We start from the raw sequence: 20,161 nt of genomic DNA on the forward strand, positions 1-20,161 counted from the left end.
AGTAAAACCTTAGGTTACAATTTGCAACAAGTTCTAAGAATTGCTTCATCTATAAACAGTGCCCTTATATTAGAAATTAGATATTTTATTGATAATGGAGGATGGAACAGATTAAGAAAAGACTCAAAGGGTTTTCTGGTAAGAGTTCAAATTGAGGAACTTCCTCATGAAGTTCCTTCATGAAAGGGGAAAATCACTAAATTAGATGCTTCAGAAATAATTTAGTAATTGAATGGAAGAAATGGAAAATACTGGAAAGAAGAAAGTAAAGCTGAAGCAGTTGATAATGGAACTTCAGTTGAGCTAACAGAGAAAAAAAATATTCAACACAGACTAGTAGTCTAAAATTTCTCATATGAAAGTAAGGAAAGGAAACTGAGGCAGACAGAGTATCAAATCACAAATATTGACTACTTACTCCTCCTCTAGACTGTTCCCTGCTATGAAGCACCCTAGTCAGGAACGAAATTCAATTATATCTTCAAAACCCATCCAAAGTATCTTAAATACAGATGCTGAATTTGGATGTCAGTGCATTCAAATAAAATCTGGAAATAGATAGAATTGTGGGCCTGCTAAATCAAGGAGGCTGATCAAAATAGTCTGATACCAAACCACCTGGACTATTCCTGGAAAGAAAGAGTCTCTCACTCTCTTTCATGTTGTGTAAGGAAACAGTTTTTATCAACTTTCTCTGTCACAGGTTCAGAAAACCAACTGGCAGCACTCTTCAAAAAGGAATGTTTCTGGACTGGAAGAACTAATCTGTGGAGTAAAAGGACTATTCAGAGCATCTCTAGTCCCAAAACATAGGGAGACAATGTTATTAAGTATCTCTCAATTGCAAACTAGCAACTGACAGCAACAGAGATGGTCAGCCAAAGAATCTAAAGCTTCCCAAAGACAAACATGGAAAGAAAAAAATATTTCTTTCTGTACAATCCAAAGACTCACAATCCATCTGCGTGTTTGATGAGATGCTACTTTTACATGAGAAACTGTTTGGTTAATACTGTGCTAGTCTGCTTACAGGTGAGAAACTTAACGGGAGACAACTGGTACTGGTAAAGATGCCAAGTGATCAAAACTGTCCTCCTGTAGCTTCCATCATTCCTCAAGTCAATAACAAAATAGGGTTTGACAACAGAATTAGGGACAGTGTATGAGTCACACTGCAAATGATTACATATCTAAACTGCATATAATTTCTTCATAGTTTTTCTGACAGGACTATTTTTAAACTACTATAACAACTGCCTTCTGAGTAACAATGCACTAAAAAAAAGTTTGTACATTTAACAAAACAGAAAGAAAAGGGACTACTACTCTTCCTTACTTTAACACATCTGAAAGAGTTACATGAATCAGAAAACACTACCGATGTTCAGATAAATTTTGAAAACCAAAATGTTCTAACACTCTTAATGTAGCAAAGGGGAGTTCCAGATATAACACCAGAAAGATAATATTTCCTTAAAACATTTTGCTTGGCTCCTGTGGGTTGTGCATACTGCATCAATCAGGCCAACAGCACTTCTTTGACTGTGCCCTCTCCCCCATAGCTTTGATCCCCCTTCTTTTCAAGTTCCTACAAGAGTGTGTAAGAACCAACTGCCCTTAAAGGCTTATTCTGAAGCTATTTAAAACCACTATAAGCTCAGCAGTAAGGGTCAGGGAGAAGGAAGGCAGATGCTGGAACACAGGTACTCAAAACACCTCAAAGACTTTCAGTTGTAGCAGGTAACTGTTCCTTCTCCTTTGAAAGATTCTCAGCAGCTGGCACAGACAGAATCTTTCAAAAATGGAGGAAAGAAAGAGGATTTAAATAAGAAAAGGGAAATACATTGTTATTCTACTGAGCTGATGAGCTGATGTCTGACCTGACCTGACCTGACCTGAGCTGATGTCTGAGCTGATCTACTGAGCTGATGTCTGACCGGTATCCCAAACAAACTGGTAAATGTATGCAAAGACACATGTAAATGTTTCACTAACCAGATAATCCCAGAGTTGTTAGGCTGCCTTTGTTCTAACTGAGGTAATCTCAAACTGTTTTCCAAAGGAGTGTTTTCCTTTGAAGAAGCAGTGCCATTCTAAAATTAAACTTATGGCTAACCCCATATTATCAGGCACTGTGGTAGTTTGCAGAGAAGTCTCGGTGTGCATGGACTAGTTTTCCTTCAGAAAGAAGTAACCAAGAAGCTCCCCTGGAGGTATGCACCATATGTGCCCTAACCCTTCACATCTCCATTACAGTCTGAATAGATGACTAATCCTTTGGACAGTTTTTTAAGTCTGTTTTCTGACACACAAATAGACCTCCTTTGAGCAAGGCCTGGATTAGAAGATTTACAGAGGTACCTTTTAGTGAGCTGGTTTATGGTTCTATAGAAAATACCAAAACTTAACCATGGCACTAACTGATTTGATCTGCTCCTGTTATTTCAAATTATTTGCTAATGTAAACATAGATTTCCATGGCTGATAATTCTTACTTATTAGCCTTGCATTCTAATTTAATACAACACAATTTCCCAGGTAATAAAGAAGTTTTCCGTGGCAGTATAGATCTTTCTGCAGGTTTCTTCTTGTGAAGGGAGATTAACCTGTGCAATGCTCACTGTTGTCAAAGCTAGACTGCTGCAGAACTCATGTTAGCTCAGATATCTGCACACCACACTGGTAAAAGCAGTTAATATGCTGCCTGTGGTATACAGGATAAGGAACAAGAAAATCATAATGACATGTACAGCCTGAAAAAAACACTGTCAGTCATTAAGTGGTGGAAATTATCTTTAAGCCTGATATTATCATTCTCTCATAGTGGTTAATGATATCCATTAAAAAACAGAATTAATTCCAATTTGTCTGCATATTCATTAGTAGCTCAATATACAACCTCTCATATTTAGCTATGGGATGATTTTAAAATACACTCAGTCCTGTCATCATGATTCTACTCCCTCAGTATGAAGACGTACTTCTTATTTTGTCCTTCACAAAAATCATAGGAAAAAAAGCAAAGAGAGAAAATGCAAACAACTGAAAGAAAACTGAAGAGTTACTCAAAAGACTAACACAGAAAAAGGCAAAACGAGATTATCTGTGCAAGCAAAAACACCGCATGCAACAAAATGGCCTCAACTTTCCCAGGATCATAATGAAGTGAGAAGGTTTATATGTCTGGCATATAATTATTTCTACTTAAATGTATTTCTTAAGAAAATTAAATTTATAAGATGTTTCCACTTTCTACTTGTTACTGATTTGCCATTTTATTATTAATAAGAAGTAGTTGTGTTTGATTTTAATATAAATACATAGAGTTAGGAGATATATTAGTAGGAATTATATATTTATATCTATTGCACATTTTACCAGTAATGGACTGCTGCTATGAAATCTTCTGTACAGGCTGTACCAAGGCCGAAGGGATTGGTCAAAATCATCTAGAACTTAGGTGACTTAGGTAACGAACACCAACAGGCACCAGTTGATTGACAAACTGATTTATAGTATTAGAAGAATGCATGTAGCTGTCAGGGTCTGGAATTAATGAAACTAGGGGAAGCCAACCGTAATAGCTGGCAAGTACCTGCCAGGGAACCGCGTCCTTAAGCAAAAGGTAATTCCTGCAGGGGGAGATCGCGACCCCCCACTCTTGGACCACCTACTCCTATTGCACCCCAGACCCATTTCCAGACATTTCTAGCTTTTATTGCGCATAATCGGAACTAGGAGGAGAGTATGTAAATGATTTCTGGGAAACGATATGTTTATGTATGAGTACTTAATGGATATGCATGAATAAGTTCTATATAAGATGTATGTTTTTGGGGCTTGGTGTGCATTGTTGGTGAGAGCATTCCCCTGCGCACCCGGCCATCAATAAAGAAGTGTCTGCTTATCTACATCACATTGGTGTCGATAAGTTCTTTACTCCGAGTTTTCGGTAACATACTCAATCATCTGAAATAATTTGTCAACCTCCGTCCAGATTCAGTTAACTTTGTTAAGAAGCAGAAGTCTCACTAATTAGCAATTTTTTAAAAGCTTCCTCAACAAAAAAATAAAAAAAAGAAAGAAAAAAGAAGAGACTTTCACAACAGTCAGTACCCTAGTAATGTGTTGAAGTGTGAGTGAGAAAGCAGACACTGCTGGTATTTGTGCGAGGAAAAGTGAAAGATGAAGTCTTTAAAATGAGAATATGCAAAAGCGAGCTGACAAAATTCCCTTGGAAGCTATGTTTCCTTAGGTCTACTGCTCATGGAGTAATTTCTTTACTGAGTTCACTGCTGCTGCAACAGAAATAAATATTTGTATCTTAATTAGGCAGAAAAATCCAGACAGTGAATCCTACCACATCTGTTCCATGTCTTTTTTCCAGCAGAAGTCGAAAGACATTAGCTGTTATCTTGTTATCTTGGACACCTTGTCCAAGGCCACGGTTGTCATCCTGCATAAGTCGACGATCCATGATCACTTCCAACTGACCTGAGAGAGCAATACAGGGATTGTACTGGTTCAAGAATATGTAAAGCTTCTATTAAACATAAGAAAAACACCCTAAAATACAACTTATAATGAATCACATTTTTTCTCTTGCATATGGAAGAGTAATAACAGATCAATATTGTTAGGACTGATTATGAAAAGTTAATACCTTTGGACTTTGGCTGTTTACAGCCTTTCAAAGACTTTTTACAAGGCTTTCAGCAGAAGGTCCTGCAAATTTTAAGAATAAGAGTCTAAGCAGAAGTTTAGCATGAAAAGTTATTACTGTTAAGTGTTATTCATAGCAAGGATACTTGGCATATCAAGCATCAAAGAGGAAAATCACCCCAGGTAGCAGCAGCTGTATGGAGAGACCTTCTGCAGAGGAACTGTCTTCATCTTACACTCCATAAAAGAGCGCACCTCCCAAATACATTTTTTTCATTTTAAAATTTTTGTTTCACAGTTGGAGGCAGAAGTAAAAACAGGTAAGTGATATGAGTATATAAATACTCACAACCACTCCTTACTGTAAGGCTATTTTCAGTTGTGGGAGTAGGAAAGAACCTTGCACCAGATGAACACTGAGTATAAAGTTCTGAGTTTATAATGAACTGTAACATTGCCATTCAGAATAGCTCTTTAATCACGATGTTAAATCATAAACAGCTTTACGGAAGAAGAAGTTAATATCTTTTCAAGTTTATATCTCCAGAGGGAAACAAGTTCAGGGCACGTAATTAAGGCTGTTACAGTTTTTGCACACTGAATCTTCAAGCAAGTGTACTTGTTTCCTAAATAAAACTGGAAGATTGAAGTACTTGTTTCCTAAATAAGAACTGCACAATTTAAGCTACTAGAAAAGGCTGCTTAGTAAGGCAGTCTCTTTTATACTTCTTCATTGTTTTAGAAATACTTATCCAATTTTCCTAAATGCTTCTTCTTCCCTTCCCTCAAATGAAAACAGATTTTGTGCATCCAGGACAGAAGTCACTTGGCAATGAGTAAGAAACAAACTACCATTTTGAACTAAGGCATGAGGCTAGGACTTTGACTTAAATTGCTGGTCATTGTGGATCGCTGTACAAACATGGGCTGACAGGCAGCTATGATAAAGTCTCTGAAAAAAGCTAGAAACACAGTAAGAAAGATAAACTTATGATAAACCTTTGTCAAAGTTTTCAAACACAACTTAGAAGATCTAGATCCAAAACTACCTATCTGCATTTCCAACATTCTTTAAGAAGTTAGGATAATGAAGGTTGACAAAATAAAGCTTTATGACTCTTAAGGTGATTTTGAACAGCAAATACAAACAAATGATCAGTGCTGTTAGAGATAAAAAACATTTCATAAGTGGATCAAAAATGAAAAAAAACTTTTTTAGGGAAATTTTGGGCTTAAAAACGGTATAAGTGTATTGCATGAAGCTTCAGGACATAAGTGATCCCTGCTAGCCCAACAATTATCTGCCAGACTGCAGGGAAGTCCACCTCTAAATGACAGTGGAATTTACGAAGTGGAGGATATTCACCATCCAACATTAAAAAATGATTATACATCCAATCCCACAAATGGGAAGAGGGATAAAAAGTAGTAATAAAGTAGTGGTATATGTACTTTACAGTCTTTTAGAAGCTGATGTTAAAGACTGATGACAATACAGTGAGAAATCCTGCTCCATATTGCTGAGATAACCTAACAGCATGAGAGTTAACTAACTGCTCCACCTATCTCTAATCCAAGAATGAGGAGTGAGAAATAATTGGCTGTTCATATAAATCCCAGATGGTGGGTTATGCCTTGAGACACACAGTCTCAGACACACAGCTACTGAAGGTGCTTGCCTAAACTGTAATATTTTTGATTTTTCTTCCAGGATCCCTTTGAGATCCTGAAGGCCTTCAAAAGAAGTGTCATGAAGCATTATGACTTTCAGCAGCCACAGAACCTTCAGCTTCATTTTGGTTCTCTTTCAAGGAGTTCAACATGTTCTCAGGACAAAGATAATAAACACAGTCGTTTCATGAAATATTCCCTAATGACAAGTCAGATGAATACATTCTCCTCCTTTTTTTAAGTGGGTGAAGAGTAAGTATTTGATATAGCTAACTATCTCTTAACCTTGAGTAACATATTAGAGTTTGCCAAAGAGACATAGTTAAGAAATTAATGCCATGACCAGGTATGAGATACATCTTTTGCTCTTTTATTTAACTGGAGTAGGGGAAAAGCCTCTAATGTCCTCTGACTGGTTTAAAACCAATGCTCACAGAAAGTCAGTTTCTCCCTGATACTTAACTGCAATATAGCAAACACCACTAGCCTTAACTTCCCTAACTTGAAGATAGTGAGCAGGAGTCTCTGTGGACTTAGATGTTGCATTATTCTGTGATGCAGAGACTAGGATTGAACAAATACAGACAGTATTACAAGGTAACGAAGTCTCTGCACATTAATTTAGTCGCCATTACTTATGTAACAAGTGCCTACAGACATTTGGCGGTGACAAGTTCATTCACAAGAACAGGCCAAAGGCAATTTAGTTTCTAGCAAAGGAAGGCATGAAAAAATGTGTTTGGGATCTTGTATCAGGTGGTCTTAGAACAAAAGGCTGATATTTTCCACTCTGGTTTTAGTTTTTATTAAAGCATCGGTCTATAGGCCAGTGTTAACTCTTTGCCCTAAAATGAATTAGGTTTGCTAACACTGCCATCAATCTAGTACAGTATTAACCTTTTGACAGAACAGACATTAATATGACATTTTTCTGAAAAGAAACTGGGAATAGGTTTTGGCATAGTTTCTGATGGGCTTCTTTTCTTCTAAGTATTAATTCTGTTGCTTTTCAAAACCCTGTAAACTTAAACTCATAATATATTACAGCAAGGAATTATACATCTTAAATTATGAATTACATACCTCAATTTTGCCCACTACTTACTAGCTTTATTTGAATGCCTCCTCATTCTGGTAGCAGTATAGACTAAACAACTGACCTCTGTTCCCAGCCCTCCAGGCCATTCATCATAACATTCTCTGCTGTGAGGGACAAGACTGTGTCCATTTTGGAATTCATAATATGAACTGAATTTCCTTGTCAACATATTTATCAGCTTTTTCAAAGTACTCCATTAAATTTGTGAGGTACTATTTAGCTTCAGAAGTATGTCAGTTCTTACTCAGGATCATTTTTCTCCTTTATTTCAGTTAATTCTAGTATTTAAAAAAGCTGCTCTTGTTTTCCTAGACAGGGACATTAGACTATACTGTGTATACCTTAAGACTAGTGCTTTCTGCCCTTAAGCAAGCAAACAAATAAAAAAACATGATCAGCATCACATTACCCATCTTAAGCCCCCTGCTACCAGACCAGTACAAAAGAGAACAAACCACTCAGTTTTACTGTTTCGTACTTGAGTTCCGTCAGAGTTCTTAATGAAAAATACCTGGTCCTGACAATTTATTTCACATTTTGTCTTTTTCATGATCTCTTTCCTCTGTCTCTAGTTTGAGACAGAGCTTCCATTGAAGATGCCAGGATCTCATGTGGAAACAACTTCTACCTCCTCCCTTATGGACATATTCTAAAACTTGTCAGAGTTGGAGAAATGTATTTCCTTTCTTCAGATGCTATTAGGTATGGCAATATCTGAATTAACCATTTCCAATAACCATGAAGGATAGGCGTTTATAGTATCTGTCATCTTATACTTACCATTTTTCAAGCTTGCAACACCTAGAGATTGAGCTGAATGAAGTGTCAAACGAGCGCCAACATCTTGGATGTAAGCCATTGTAGTCATAGGATAGACATTTGCTTGAAGGGGCAATTTGCTCGTCGTCAGTCTGGGCTGGATCTGCAATATGAACACAAACTTCAATAAAATCTAGTCTTTTTATGCATTTAAATTTCAAAGACCTTTTCAGACATTTATCCCATGTGCTTTAGAAGCACAACTGGCAAAAAAAGTATTCACTCAACTACATTATTTAGGGTTTTGGAGATTCGTAGCTAAAATTACTACTTTGGAAATGATAACTTCAATGCACTTTTAGATCAAAGAATATTTAAAAAAACCTGAAAGAATCATCAAAGAGACCTACAAAAAAAGGAATAATCACAGTTATAAAACAAGAGAAAATTTTTTCTCCTCTAGAGAGCAAGTATTGAATAGATTCAAGGCAGCAGAAAAGGAATTGTTGGTTTATAACGGGAACTTACTAAAGTGCTAGTGTAATTCTTGTATGGTACATGACAAATAAATAGTAGTATTAAAATTATTTTCATGTTTAAATATTCACTTTACTATTTCCAGCAAAATGCAGGAAACAGTACACACACTAACTGGATAAACAGTAGTCTCTTACTCAGCAGATATAGTTTTCAGTGTATTTGCAAAACCCTTTTTAGCAAAGAAGAAAGGTAAATAAAATAGAATTTTCTTTCTTTTGTGTGTGCTGCAGAATCTAAGTTAAGGAAACAGTCACGCTAAATTTCGTCAGATGCATTACCAATAGAACAAACTATTAAACTCCAAAAAATACATCACTTATTTCCACCACAGCAGGACACAGTTGTTCTCTAGGTCTGAGTTGCTGGACTTTATGCACATCTAGTGTTGTGCTACCCAAGGGGCTCTAATTAAATAGGCAAAGCACAGGGGAAAGAAGACATGCAGATATAGAAGTAACTACACGGTGGCTTGTCATAACTTGCTGTATTACAATTCTTAAGTTAAAAAAAATACAAAGGAATCTTTAACAAACTCCTTGAAACAAAACAGTTGCTATGTCATCTGGTCTAAATAAAATTTTATATTAGATAAATTTTTAAAGCTTTTTAATGCTTTACGATCAGAAGTATTAAGACAGTCAAAACCAGAGACCCTAGGCTTTCATAATTCATAGACAATAATTACCTGATATCCATTAAGATCAGTATAAAATCTATTTTGACTGTTTATGTCAGATGAAATCCTCATTGCAAGCTCACGATTATATTCTCCTCTAATATCCACAATATTGGAAACTTCAAGAGACTGGCCTTCCAAACCTACATGAAAAAGATGCACTTAAAATATCTAAAATTTTAAAAGCAATTGCCACATATATAAGAATGCCTATGCTAACAGAACACGGTGATCTAGTTTTCCCCTGCTAGTTTTCCTTTTCTGTTATTTATCTGTTATCAGATATTTGAAGACAGTTCAGTTATGTACCATATGATATAGCAGTACTTCTAATTCAATACTCATTGAACAGACAGTCTGAAACTTTTACTAAAGTAGAACAGAAGCAATTCACGGTAAGAACCAAAGTGGTTCTGGTAAATCAGTAGGAATCAGCTGTTAAGTGCTGTCTTTAACAGCAGGTAATATGCTGGAGCAAGACCTAGGCATTCACACTCTCCCCTTCTCTCTTATGTGGTTATTGCCATTCACAGACAAGAATGAAGTTACCAGCTTCTTGACAGTAACTGTTCCACTAAGTAGGAAACTGGTCAGCTGTTTTAACCAAAAGAGGGAGAAACTTTCCTTAAGGACAGCGAATTAAGAAGCCGCACACTAATATGACCACACTCAGGACACAAATCTTTGCTGACAGGAAAAAAGATGCCTATTTATTAAAAGAAGGATTAAGTATCTGAAAATGCAGACAGATGTTCAGTCAGCTTTTTTTTTTTTTTTTTCTACACTGCCTCACACAGAAATTTAAATACCTTTAATAATAATCTGACCTTTTCAGTTTCAGACAGTTTGGACTGGAATCATACCATCATTCAGCTTGATCACTTCTACCCTTTCTGTAGTGTAAAGGGACTAACAATTGTGAAAAGAATTCCACCAAGCAGAACAGAGATATGAAATATCCCTTTGTAGTGAGACGAAATTACATTGTGCTTGTCTGACAGTGTGCTGGATTTAGCTGGGATAGAGTCAATTTTATTCTAGTAGCTGGTACAGGACTACATTTTAGATTTGTGCTGAGAACAGCATTGATAATGCAGAGATGTCTTTGTTATTGCTGAGCAGTGCTTACACAGAGCCAAGGCCTTTTCTGCTTCTCACACCACCCCATCAGCGAGCAGACTGGTAGTGCATAAGGGACAGCTGACCCCAACTGATCAAAGGGATATTCTATGCTATCTATTCATATATATACTACTCTATATATTCATATAATGTCATAGTCTACATATAAAGCTTGGAGATGTTTGGAGTGATGGCATATGTCTTCCCAAGTAACCATTCTGCCTGACAGAGCTCTGCTTTCTTGGAGATGGCTCAACACCTGCCTGCTGATGGGGAGGAGTGAATGAATTCCTTGTTTTGCTTCGCTTGTGTGCACAGCTTTTGCTTTACCTATTAAACTGTCCTTATCCCAACACATGAGTTTTCTCACTTTTAGTCTTCCAGTTCTCTTCCCCCATCCCACTGGGGGGGAGTGGGCAAGCAGCTGTGTGGGGCTTAATTACCATCTGGGGTTAAACCACAACAGAGGGGTTGTAAACAGAGGACAGTAGAAAGTGAGGGAATCATTAACCAACTTATTCCTCTAAAACATTAAGGCACTATTTAAAAATATTAGATACCAAATACTTTTTTTTTCCCCAACAGTTCACTGTGTATCAACTCACACGAACCAGAGGCATGCTCATCAGTTTGGGTTCCTGAATGGTAAAATCTTTTGCAGAAGGATAACATATCTTTGAATAAAATTTCTAGATTCCTGAGCATATGCACAGAGGTTAGCACAACCTCTTTTTCCTTCTCCACATACAGTTTTCAAATTTTTTTAGCAGTTCTCTTTGAAGGCATGTTGTAATAGTTTTCTTAAGAAGGTCTTTCTCAAATTCTAAAACAAACACTGAACCTTTACACAATGAAATACTTCAAGTGTCTGACTGCTTCAATTTTTATGCTATTATTTAGTATGTAAAATGCAGTTGGGGCTGCGATTTTGTCACTTGAATGAGGAGGATGTCAAGCTCTGTATTTGCTTTCTCATCTTTTTAAAAATCTGAATACCACGTGCAGCAGTACCAGGAACTGTTAAAATGTTAACTTTTACCAACGGGTATTATACTACAGTACTAAATAAAAAACATTCAGTTCAGGTAATTACTTCCATTTTCCCAGACCTAGTCTGGAAAAAGTGGATCTATATGCTCCACTTTTGATGCTTAGTTATAGATTTTCCAGCTGTTTTGAAGTAGCACTATTAAAGTACAATTACATTGAACAAAGATACAATATTTTAGTTTACAATTCTAAAATGAACAGACCATGAATTAATCTCAACTCTTTTATGCATAATTTGAGTTAATACAAAAAAATAATTACAAAGATAATGAAACATAAGAAGCTTCTGATAAAAAGATTAACAAAATCACCCTGATATCAAAGCCACATGCCAATTGAACCACAAAAAGTTAAGAATCACTCATTGGTCAATTACTGAACAGAGTTGTCAAGCCAGCACATTTTCTGCTTCGAATCAACAGATTTCTAAAGCCAAAACTCGAAAAAGCAATGTTATACCAAAACTGCTGAAGAAACTGTAGAACTCAGAAGTACTGTCCAACAGTAGGATTACCCACACAATCACATTTTCCACCCCCTGGCAAGCAGGTAGGTCACAAAAGGAGTATTAGGACTTTATTTAAAAATAAAATGTATGTATATACATACACATTTTTATTTATCTCCACATGCTTTATTACTGTATATATGTAGTAAGACATCAAGATACTTTATTTCAATTGAAGAAATGCTATACAAATAGCTTCCCTCACAAAGCCTAGGAAACAGACCTCAGCAAAACAATGATGCAAAGCCATACATTTCTAAACTTTGAAAAAGGCCACTTCATATAAAGAAATTAAAATAAAAACAGACTATAAAAGTAAACAGAGAAAATATATAAAACAATTGCATCATTTTACCTTGTAAAAGCTGGGAACATGGTACAGGACTGCACCATGATGACTGGATAAGTAATGGTATAAGTACTGAAACAGTATGATGAATTAAAAATTATTTTTAAAAAATAAAGAAAAGAAAAAATAGATAGTGCACTCGAAAGATAAATTTATGTGTTAGGAACTGGCAAGCAAGTGATTTTCACTGACAATTCATTTTCTGTGAACTATGAAATGGAAGTAACATACTTCTGGTAGGTACTTATTAATGAATTACAGAAAAGGAAGTATTACAAAAAAATCCATTTAAAAAAATCAAACAACCGTACCCTAACCAAAAGTGAGAATTTCCAGGGTTTTTTCAGGCTTTTCGCCCTCTTCTTCATTACAGTAAACATCTTCCTTATTTAAGTTCCCTCCTTGCTAATAAGTTTAATTTAGTGAAACACACACAGCAAAGTAATTTTTCACATTTTTGGCAATCTAGTACATCTTGATCTCCAGGTACCCTTTTTTTTTCATCAAAGCCCATTTTATATATTGGTAACATAAAACCAAAAAATATAATCTTGAATATAAACATGTTTTCTCAGGATCTTCAACAACAAATTACTATATAACACCTTGGTTTGTATTCATAAGGAATGTGTTCCAGAGTTTGATCTAGAATTGCTATATCAGGCGACCTGGCAACTGAACTCTGATCAGTTTATGGCATATGGGTAAACACTAGCAACATCAAACTTCTAAGTATACACTTAAATCATAAAAAATGAGCCATCTGAATCAATTTTAGTTCTAACAAGAAATACACTACAACTAAAAAGAATAATCAAACAGATTAGTTCTGTGGAACTGTAAAGTAGCAATACTATTTTTGAAACCTAAAAGAAATAAGGAAAAAAGCAAGAGAGACTTTCAAAGTACTTATAGCTCCATTATTTTTTTTAAGGTGTTAAGAAAAAAAAATTATGATAAATAAGATTTTTAAAACCATGCAGACAATATTTACACCTACAGTAAAAGTAAATACAAAATATGTTCAAAATCCTTCAGGCGTTGAAAATATTAGCCAATGCTTCTGTATTTCAGAAAAATTCCAATAGAGTAAATACAAACAGATGAACAACTGAAAAGGTATGTTTCCAACTTCAATTACAAAAAGATACACCTAAGCATTTAAGTCAAGTTGCTACAGGAAAACAAGTTTATACAATTGCACCATGATTTGCTCCATCTTTTAGCTTTCACTGGACAATTTCATCATCACATTTGGAAGGGTACAGAGTTTCCAAAGTTACTGTTTTTCTAGAATTTTCTTGGAAATCAGTACTTAAACAGCAGAGAAACAAAAAATGAAAGCCTTACTGAAGGAAAAGAAAGCAAAACTGATATGAAGTTATGTCCTAAGAGTCAATAAGCCAGTGTTCAGTGATAGTGCCTCTCAACAAACACAGACAACTCTGTCACAAGCTCTTCCAAGCAGATAAAGGACATAAAAAGGAAGCTCACAAGTATCTAAAGCATGTCTACAGTTGTGGAGTAAACTAGACTTTACTATTAATACCACTAACAAATAACTTTACATTTTTTGTGACTTTAGAGAAGATATTGTTGTAACTCCATTAATGAGTATGAAGCTATGACAGAAACTACGTTTTTATACCATCTTAAAGATATTTCTAAATTTTTTTTCCTAATTTTCTTAATTTACAGCTACCTACAGCATTCAGATGACCCAGTAAAGTTCAGGACCCCCTTGCAGGTAATTTATACTATAAAATTTCCTAATACTGAGATGTATGTCCAACAAATCTGTTAAGTTTAAGCGTGCCAGCTTAATGACTACCATGATGCTCAGAAAGGGATCATGGTGCACTGGACCCAGAAAAGACTTTAATCTGATGAACTCTGCACTAGTTCAGAAGCGCATTTAAACATTAAAAAGAAAGATAGAGTCCAAGACTCTAATGATGGAAAATAACTGCTGAGAGAGACAGAACTTTGCAGGTCTTACCCTGGACATTATACAGTCGCATGGTATGTGTCACATGGTGGAAAAAACATACAACTTCTGAGAAAATCCTCCCATGAGCAACTCTTATGGTAGGTGGATCTGTAAAAATGTAAGGCTACAAAAAGAAAATAGAAAGTTAGAATAATAATTTTGAAAGTTTTGCATAAAAGTAGTATGAATAAAACAAAGTATTTAATAAATATTAAATAGTCTTTTAATTTTTTAAACTGTTCTATACCTAAGTCTAGTCTAAAAACTGGGAATTTCAAAGTTAACTCCTAAATCTGAAATCTAGTAACTTCTCTCAGAGCCTCATGTTTCCTTTAGCTAAAAATGCCATAACCCTCATTATGCATCTCACAGGTATTTATGAGGACTAATGGAAACAAGGCCTACAGACAAACAGAGCAATGTATTAATATTGCAAACAAATGGATTGAGGTTTTTTTTTTTCCTAGTAAAATTATACTTGCTAACCAGTAATCAAATACTGTAGTTTCATAACCTGTGGCAGATGGTTTAACTGTCTGTTGGGTTTGCTCACAGTTCACTGCATCAGTGGTACACACTGCATGAGGAAAGCTGCCTCTACCCTGTCTTGTGGATCAGTTTGCAGATCATTTTGAAAGTGAAAAAGGAAGATTTTTCTTTATCAAAAGCAGAAACAGTTGCCAGAGGACCACCCTAGAATGCAGGGTAGAGCTGGGAACAATTAAGGAACCTCCCTGGCTGCTTACCAATGTCTCTCAAAAACCAAAGAGATTAAGAAAATTATTTTTCCATGTATTCTCAATATCCTGAGTCTCAGCTAAGCAATGACTTTTTTTCAAAACAGCTGATCTCAAACTGAACTGTATATGATATATAAAAATGCATAGATGGCTACAAAGGTAAAAATGGGTTAAATATTAAGCATGTACAAAGCCAAAAATGAGAATATAACACATGCAACTATTAGTATAGTGCAACAGCAATGAATAAAGACTTCACTCACAAAAACTCAACAAAATACATGAAAAACATGTTACTCAGATGGATCTAAGCAGAAAGCTCTTAGAGGGTGGTTGTACTCCTCCTGTATAGACCAGTGTCATAAGAAGGACAGAGCATACTCTGTCTTCTCAAGCAAGGAAACCAAAGAACAAATGTATCTTGAGGAAGAGAGGAAATTAAGATTACATACACACAGACAGAACATGTCAGAGAAGAATAAGTACAGGTACATATTGTCCAATTTTCTTCTTTGAGCATATAAATGTATGTATATTCACAGAGAAGACTTCAAGAAGAATTGTATACGAAAAGAAACTGAAAGAGACTTACAGGGACTAAAAGCCTGCCTTTCTATTCACCTATTTATTCTTAAAGATTCAGACAGAAAGGAAAGTGGAATAATCAAACCCTTCAAAATCCTACCTGCAGGGTAGAGTGGCATGAAGATCCTCAGGTTAGCAAGGAAAGACTGAAACAGCAGCTAAAGGAACTCTCAGAAAACTAACTGAGAAACCTGAGGTCTTCAGGCCAAGCAACTACCCTCGCTGATTATTACCTAGGAGAACACTACTTATATCAACAGCAGTTCACCAAATATATTCTGTTAGCAAAGCAACACCTATCTTATGGGCTTACTTCTGTTGTTTGTAAGATTTCTCACTAGGGCTCTCACTGGAGCTATCCAGGACCAAACCAGCAAAACAGAGAAATGCTGGATGAGTGACAAAGGAATGCAAAAGGCTGTGCACTTATTTAAAAAAATAAAAAATTACCTGATTTTTTTTTTTTTTTTTTTTTTTAACAAAAGGTGAAAAAAAAAAATACTTGGAGGAACTCTGTTTCATGGAGCTTAGTATAAAACATGATGGTGACACTGACAAGAACTACCAAAATACATTGTTCCCATAGAAGTAGAAAGCTGAAATGAGATGTGTTTAACAGCTCTCAGATTCTGGGATATTGCCACAAACACTAATTTCACACACTCAAGTCTCCGTGCTGCACCAGCAGCCAGATCAGCTCCCCAGATGAAGATAAAGGCAACCATATCTAACTGTTCTGGACTATACAGAAAGATGAGGTGTCAGGGAAGAAAAGGAATTCAGTGTAATTTTGCAGATATTATCTGAAATTAATTATTTTTTAAAATCATAATTTGTGATTCCACTAGCACATGCATTGAGAGAAACGTATCAAAGCCAGTTTTCAAGTCTCTAATTTAGACATAGTGCAGGGAAAATGTACAAATAAGGAAGGAGAGTTACAAAAGCACATGCTATCATGAGGATTTTGGGGTTAGACATGTTCTTTCTGATACAAACAGTGGAGAGATATGTCATATATTTGAGTTCTCAAGGATGTCTGTTACTTCCTGATTGTTGGGCAAACAGGAACAATGAAGAAAAAGCATGGTACTTGGAGAACAGGGAAGCCTGATAATTCATATTCAGTGCCTAGAAAAGCACTAATCCTACAAAGTGATTTCCTGATTGTCATACTGAGAGACATACTGAGTTTAGAACTTATAAAGATATAATTGACCAGGTTTGCCACATTGCAAACATTTAAATGAATCAGGCTTTTAAGCAGGAAAACATCTTTACACATTGAATGTATAATTACTACAGTATCATTGTAAAGATCTTTGGTGAGATGCACAGAATCCCCTAAAATGATCCTAGTCCTGGATCTGAAATATACTTTTGATGTTAAAATCTGCCTAAGATGCAGAAATAGGCCCCTTACTATTCAGACACAAACCAATTTCCTTTCTAAATGAAAGGAACAATTATAGAGCTATTCACAAAATTGATTGGACAAAGCCCTGGTCCAGATTCAGTATTTACTCTGCTTTGAGCAGGAGGCTGAACTAAATGACCTTTCATCATGAAGGATTCTCTGATTACTCGGACCTTAAACTAGGAATAAAAATATTTTGTTCTCATATCCAGTGGTAGTCTCAAGATTCCATAAACAGTTAAAATGAATAGTCATCATAAAATCTGTTCCCCTCTACTGGAATGAGTTCCACTGTACAAGATTCAGCAGCCTGCTGTGGTAGGTTATGTTGAGCTTGGAAAGAGTATTTTCAGAAACAGGATAACAGAACTATGGGTCAAAGGGCCAGAAACCATTTTTCAGTACTCATATTCAAGAAAAATATGACAATCTGTCCTCCTGAAGGAAGGGTGGGGGAAGGGGAGGGGAAAAAAAAAAGGCAGCGAGCCAGAAATTTTAAGGGACAATACTTGGAGCAAAATAATATCCCATAGCTCTGTAGGATATCTTAAAAATACCTGACATTAAATCAGGTGCCAAAGTACCAGGGGGTGGAGATAACTGACGAGATACCTTAGGTTAAAGATTTACTGGCTTGCACAGAAGCTGGCATCGTACATTGCAGCCTGAAGGCACGAAGCTCAAGCAATAAGACTTTCCCCTTGTAGTCAAGTGAAGCACTGCTATCTTAGTGTGGTCTAGAAATTTCTCGCAGTGCAGCACACTGTTGGTGTGGAAGTCAAATAAACTATGCCCAGAGGAAAGTTTTCCAGCACAGACTGAATTGCTCTTGAGATGTCTGAGATTAAAAAAAAACCAAACTAATGAGAAAGCCTTCAAGAAAAGTTGCTTCTCAACAGCAGATTACCCCTTGTGTTGGGTTTGAGGGGGCTGGGCGGGGAGGGCATTTTTTTGGTAGTGGGGAAAGGGCCACCTTGTGAGAAGCTTTGAGAGCTCCCTTGGCTCCAAAGGTGCAGCCCCCAGCCCAGGCTGAGCCAATTAGCAATAGAGAAACGCCTCTGCAAATCCATATTTGTGAGGGGAAGGACTGTCCTGAAAAGGAGAAGGTGGAGAGAACATGGAGGAGGCCATTGGCCTGAACAAAAGACAACCATCAGCCTAAACAAAGGACAGACAGACAGACAGAGAGCTTCGTTGCCAGAGGAAAGAGGAGGAGGGGAAAGGACAGAGAACCTTGAGACACTCAGTTCAACTGCATGGAGTAGAATACAAAGGAAGTCCTCTGCAGCCCATGGAGATTCAATGGGGGAACGGAGGCCCACATGCAGGCCATGGAAGACTCCATGCTGGAGCAGAGAAGTTGAGCCTGAGAGCAAGTGTGACTGGAATTGGAACCCCGAGAGTCACTTGCTGCCAGAGCGGAGATGGGTCCCCAGAGTGGGGGGTGAGTCCACAGCCTGTGGACATACCCATGCCGGAGCTGCGAGCTGAGCCCGAAGAGGTGGGTGACTCCATGGGAAGCTCGTGTTGGAACATCTTGTTCCTGGACTTTCATGCTGGGAAGACCAGCAGAGGTGAACTGACTGCAACCCCCATTCCCTGTCCCGTGCCGCTGGAGAAGAAGGTAGAGACATCGGGAGCAAAGTGATTTGAGCCCGGGAAGAATGCACTCATTGCACTAACGAGTGTATCTTTATGCCTGGAAGTACAGTGCTTGCTGGAAACAAACAGAACTCATTTAGTTGTCTTTATAATTTCAGAAACATACGTTCCTGAGAAAATGCGTCCAAGGTCATCTGAGATGAAGAGACATGAGATCTTTCTGAAAGCATCTGTTCCATGCACAAAAAAAGGAAAGATGGGGGGAAAGGTAGAGAAATTGGGAGCAAAATTATTTGAGCCTGGGAAGAAGGGAGGGGTGGGGGAAGGTGTTGCAAGATGTGGTTGTTATGTCTCATTGCATTACTTAGATGAATTGCAACAAATTAAATTGATTTTTCTTCCTCAAGTTGAATCTGTTTTGCCTGTGACCATAACTGGTGAGTGAGCCATCCCTGTCCTCATCCTAATCTGTGCCCCCTTTGTTGTGATTCTCTTCCCATCTCATCTGGTGGGGAAACCAGAGTTTAAACCACCACACATCCTTACTAACTGTGTTCGGTGTCAATAGGGAATAGAATAAAACAGTTTTTTCCAAAGAGTCAGATGCTAAGTGTTTGTGAGATCAATATAAGTGGTTAATTTTCTTGTTTTATAAATCAATTTTTCAGAATCAAAGTGGACTTTTTGGTAAACCCAGACTGGGAAATTGTTATTCTCCCTCAGGCAGTTGTGTCTATGTATCTAGTAGTTGTTACAGGTACTTATGTACTAGCACAAGATATAAGAAAAGAGATTTCTCTTTTTTTTTTGGTCCTACAGGATTTCTAGTGTTAGAGCTTTTATCCCTTTTTTTCTCTTCACTCTTTGTGCCCATAGTTGGACATCCTTTACGAATTATGATCTCTGACTTGTCTCTGGCATTGAGTGACTCTGACGTCTTTATTTTCTGCTCCAGCGTGGAGTCCTCCATGGCCTACACATGGGTCTCTGCTCAGCTGTTGAACTTCCATGGGCTGCAAGAGACTTCCTTTTTCTTCTCCTACTCCATGGGGTTGAACTGGGTGTCTGAGTTTCTCTGTCCTCCCCCTCCCCCTCCCCCTCCTCCTTCCTCCTGGCAATGAAGCTGTCTCTTTGTTTAGGCTGATGGTCGTCTTTTGTTCAGGTCAATGGCCTCTTCTCCAGGTTCCCTCCACCTTCCTCTTTTCAAGACAGTCCTTCCCCTCACAAATATGGATTCACAGAGGTGTTTCTCTAGTGCTAATTAGCTCAGCCTGGGATGGGTGGGTACACCCTGGAGCCAGGGAAGCTTTCGCAAAGCTTCTCACAAGGTGGTCCCTTCCCCGACTACCAAAAACACCCCCCCTTCCCCCCCGCCGCCCCCACCCAACACT

General features: G+C 37.2%; 1 protein-coding gene across 1 annotated transcript in view; it reads right to left on the reverse strand.

Moving 5' to 3' along the window:
- Window positions 1-4,360: 4,360 nt before the first annotated feature.
- LOC104527759 (alpha-mannosidase 2-like) overlaps window positions 4,361-20,161 on the reverse strand; it is a gene marked incomplete at both ends in the record, with an annotated part of 21,615 nt that continues 5,814 nt past the window's right edge. Inside the window, 4 exons of the mRNA XM_010171566.1 lie at window positions 4,361-4,494; window positions 8,213-8,354; window positions 9,417-9,550; window positions 14,436-14,550. Of these exons, the coding sequence (XP_010169868.1) occupies window positions 4,361-4,494; window positions 8,213-8,354; window positions 9,417-9,550; window positions 14,436-14,550 (525 nt within the window). The remainder of the gene's footprint in view (window positions 4,495-8,212; window positions 8,355-9,416; window positions 9,551-14,435; window positions 14,551-20,161) is intronic.

Source organism: Antrostomus carolinensis, unplaced genomic scaffold (genome assembly GCF_000700745.2).
Source record: "Antrostomus carolinensis isolate BGI_N321 unplaced genomic scaffold, ASM70074v2 scaffold3357, whole genome shotgun sequence".
Taxonomy (NCBI): Eukaryota; Metazoa; Chordata; class Aves; order Caprimulgiformes; family Caprimulgidae; genus Antrostomus; species Antrostomus carolinensis.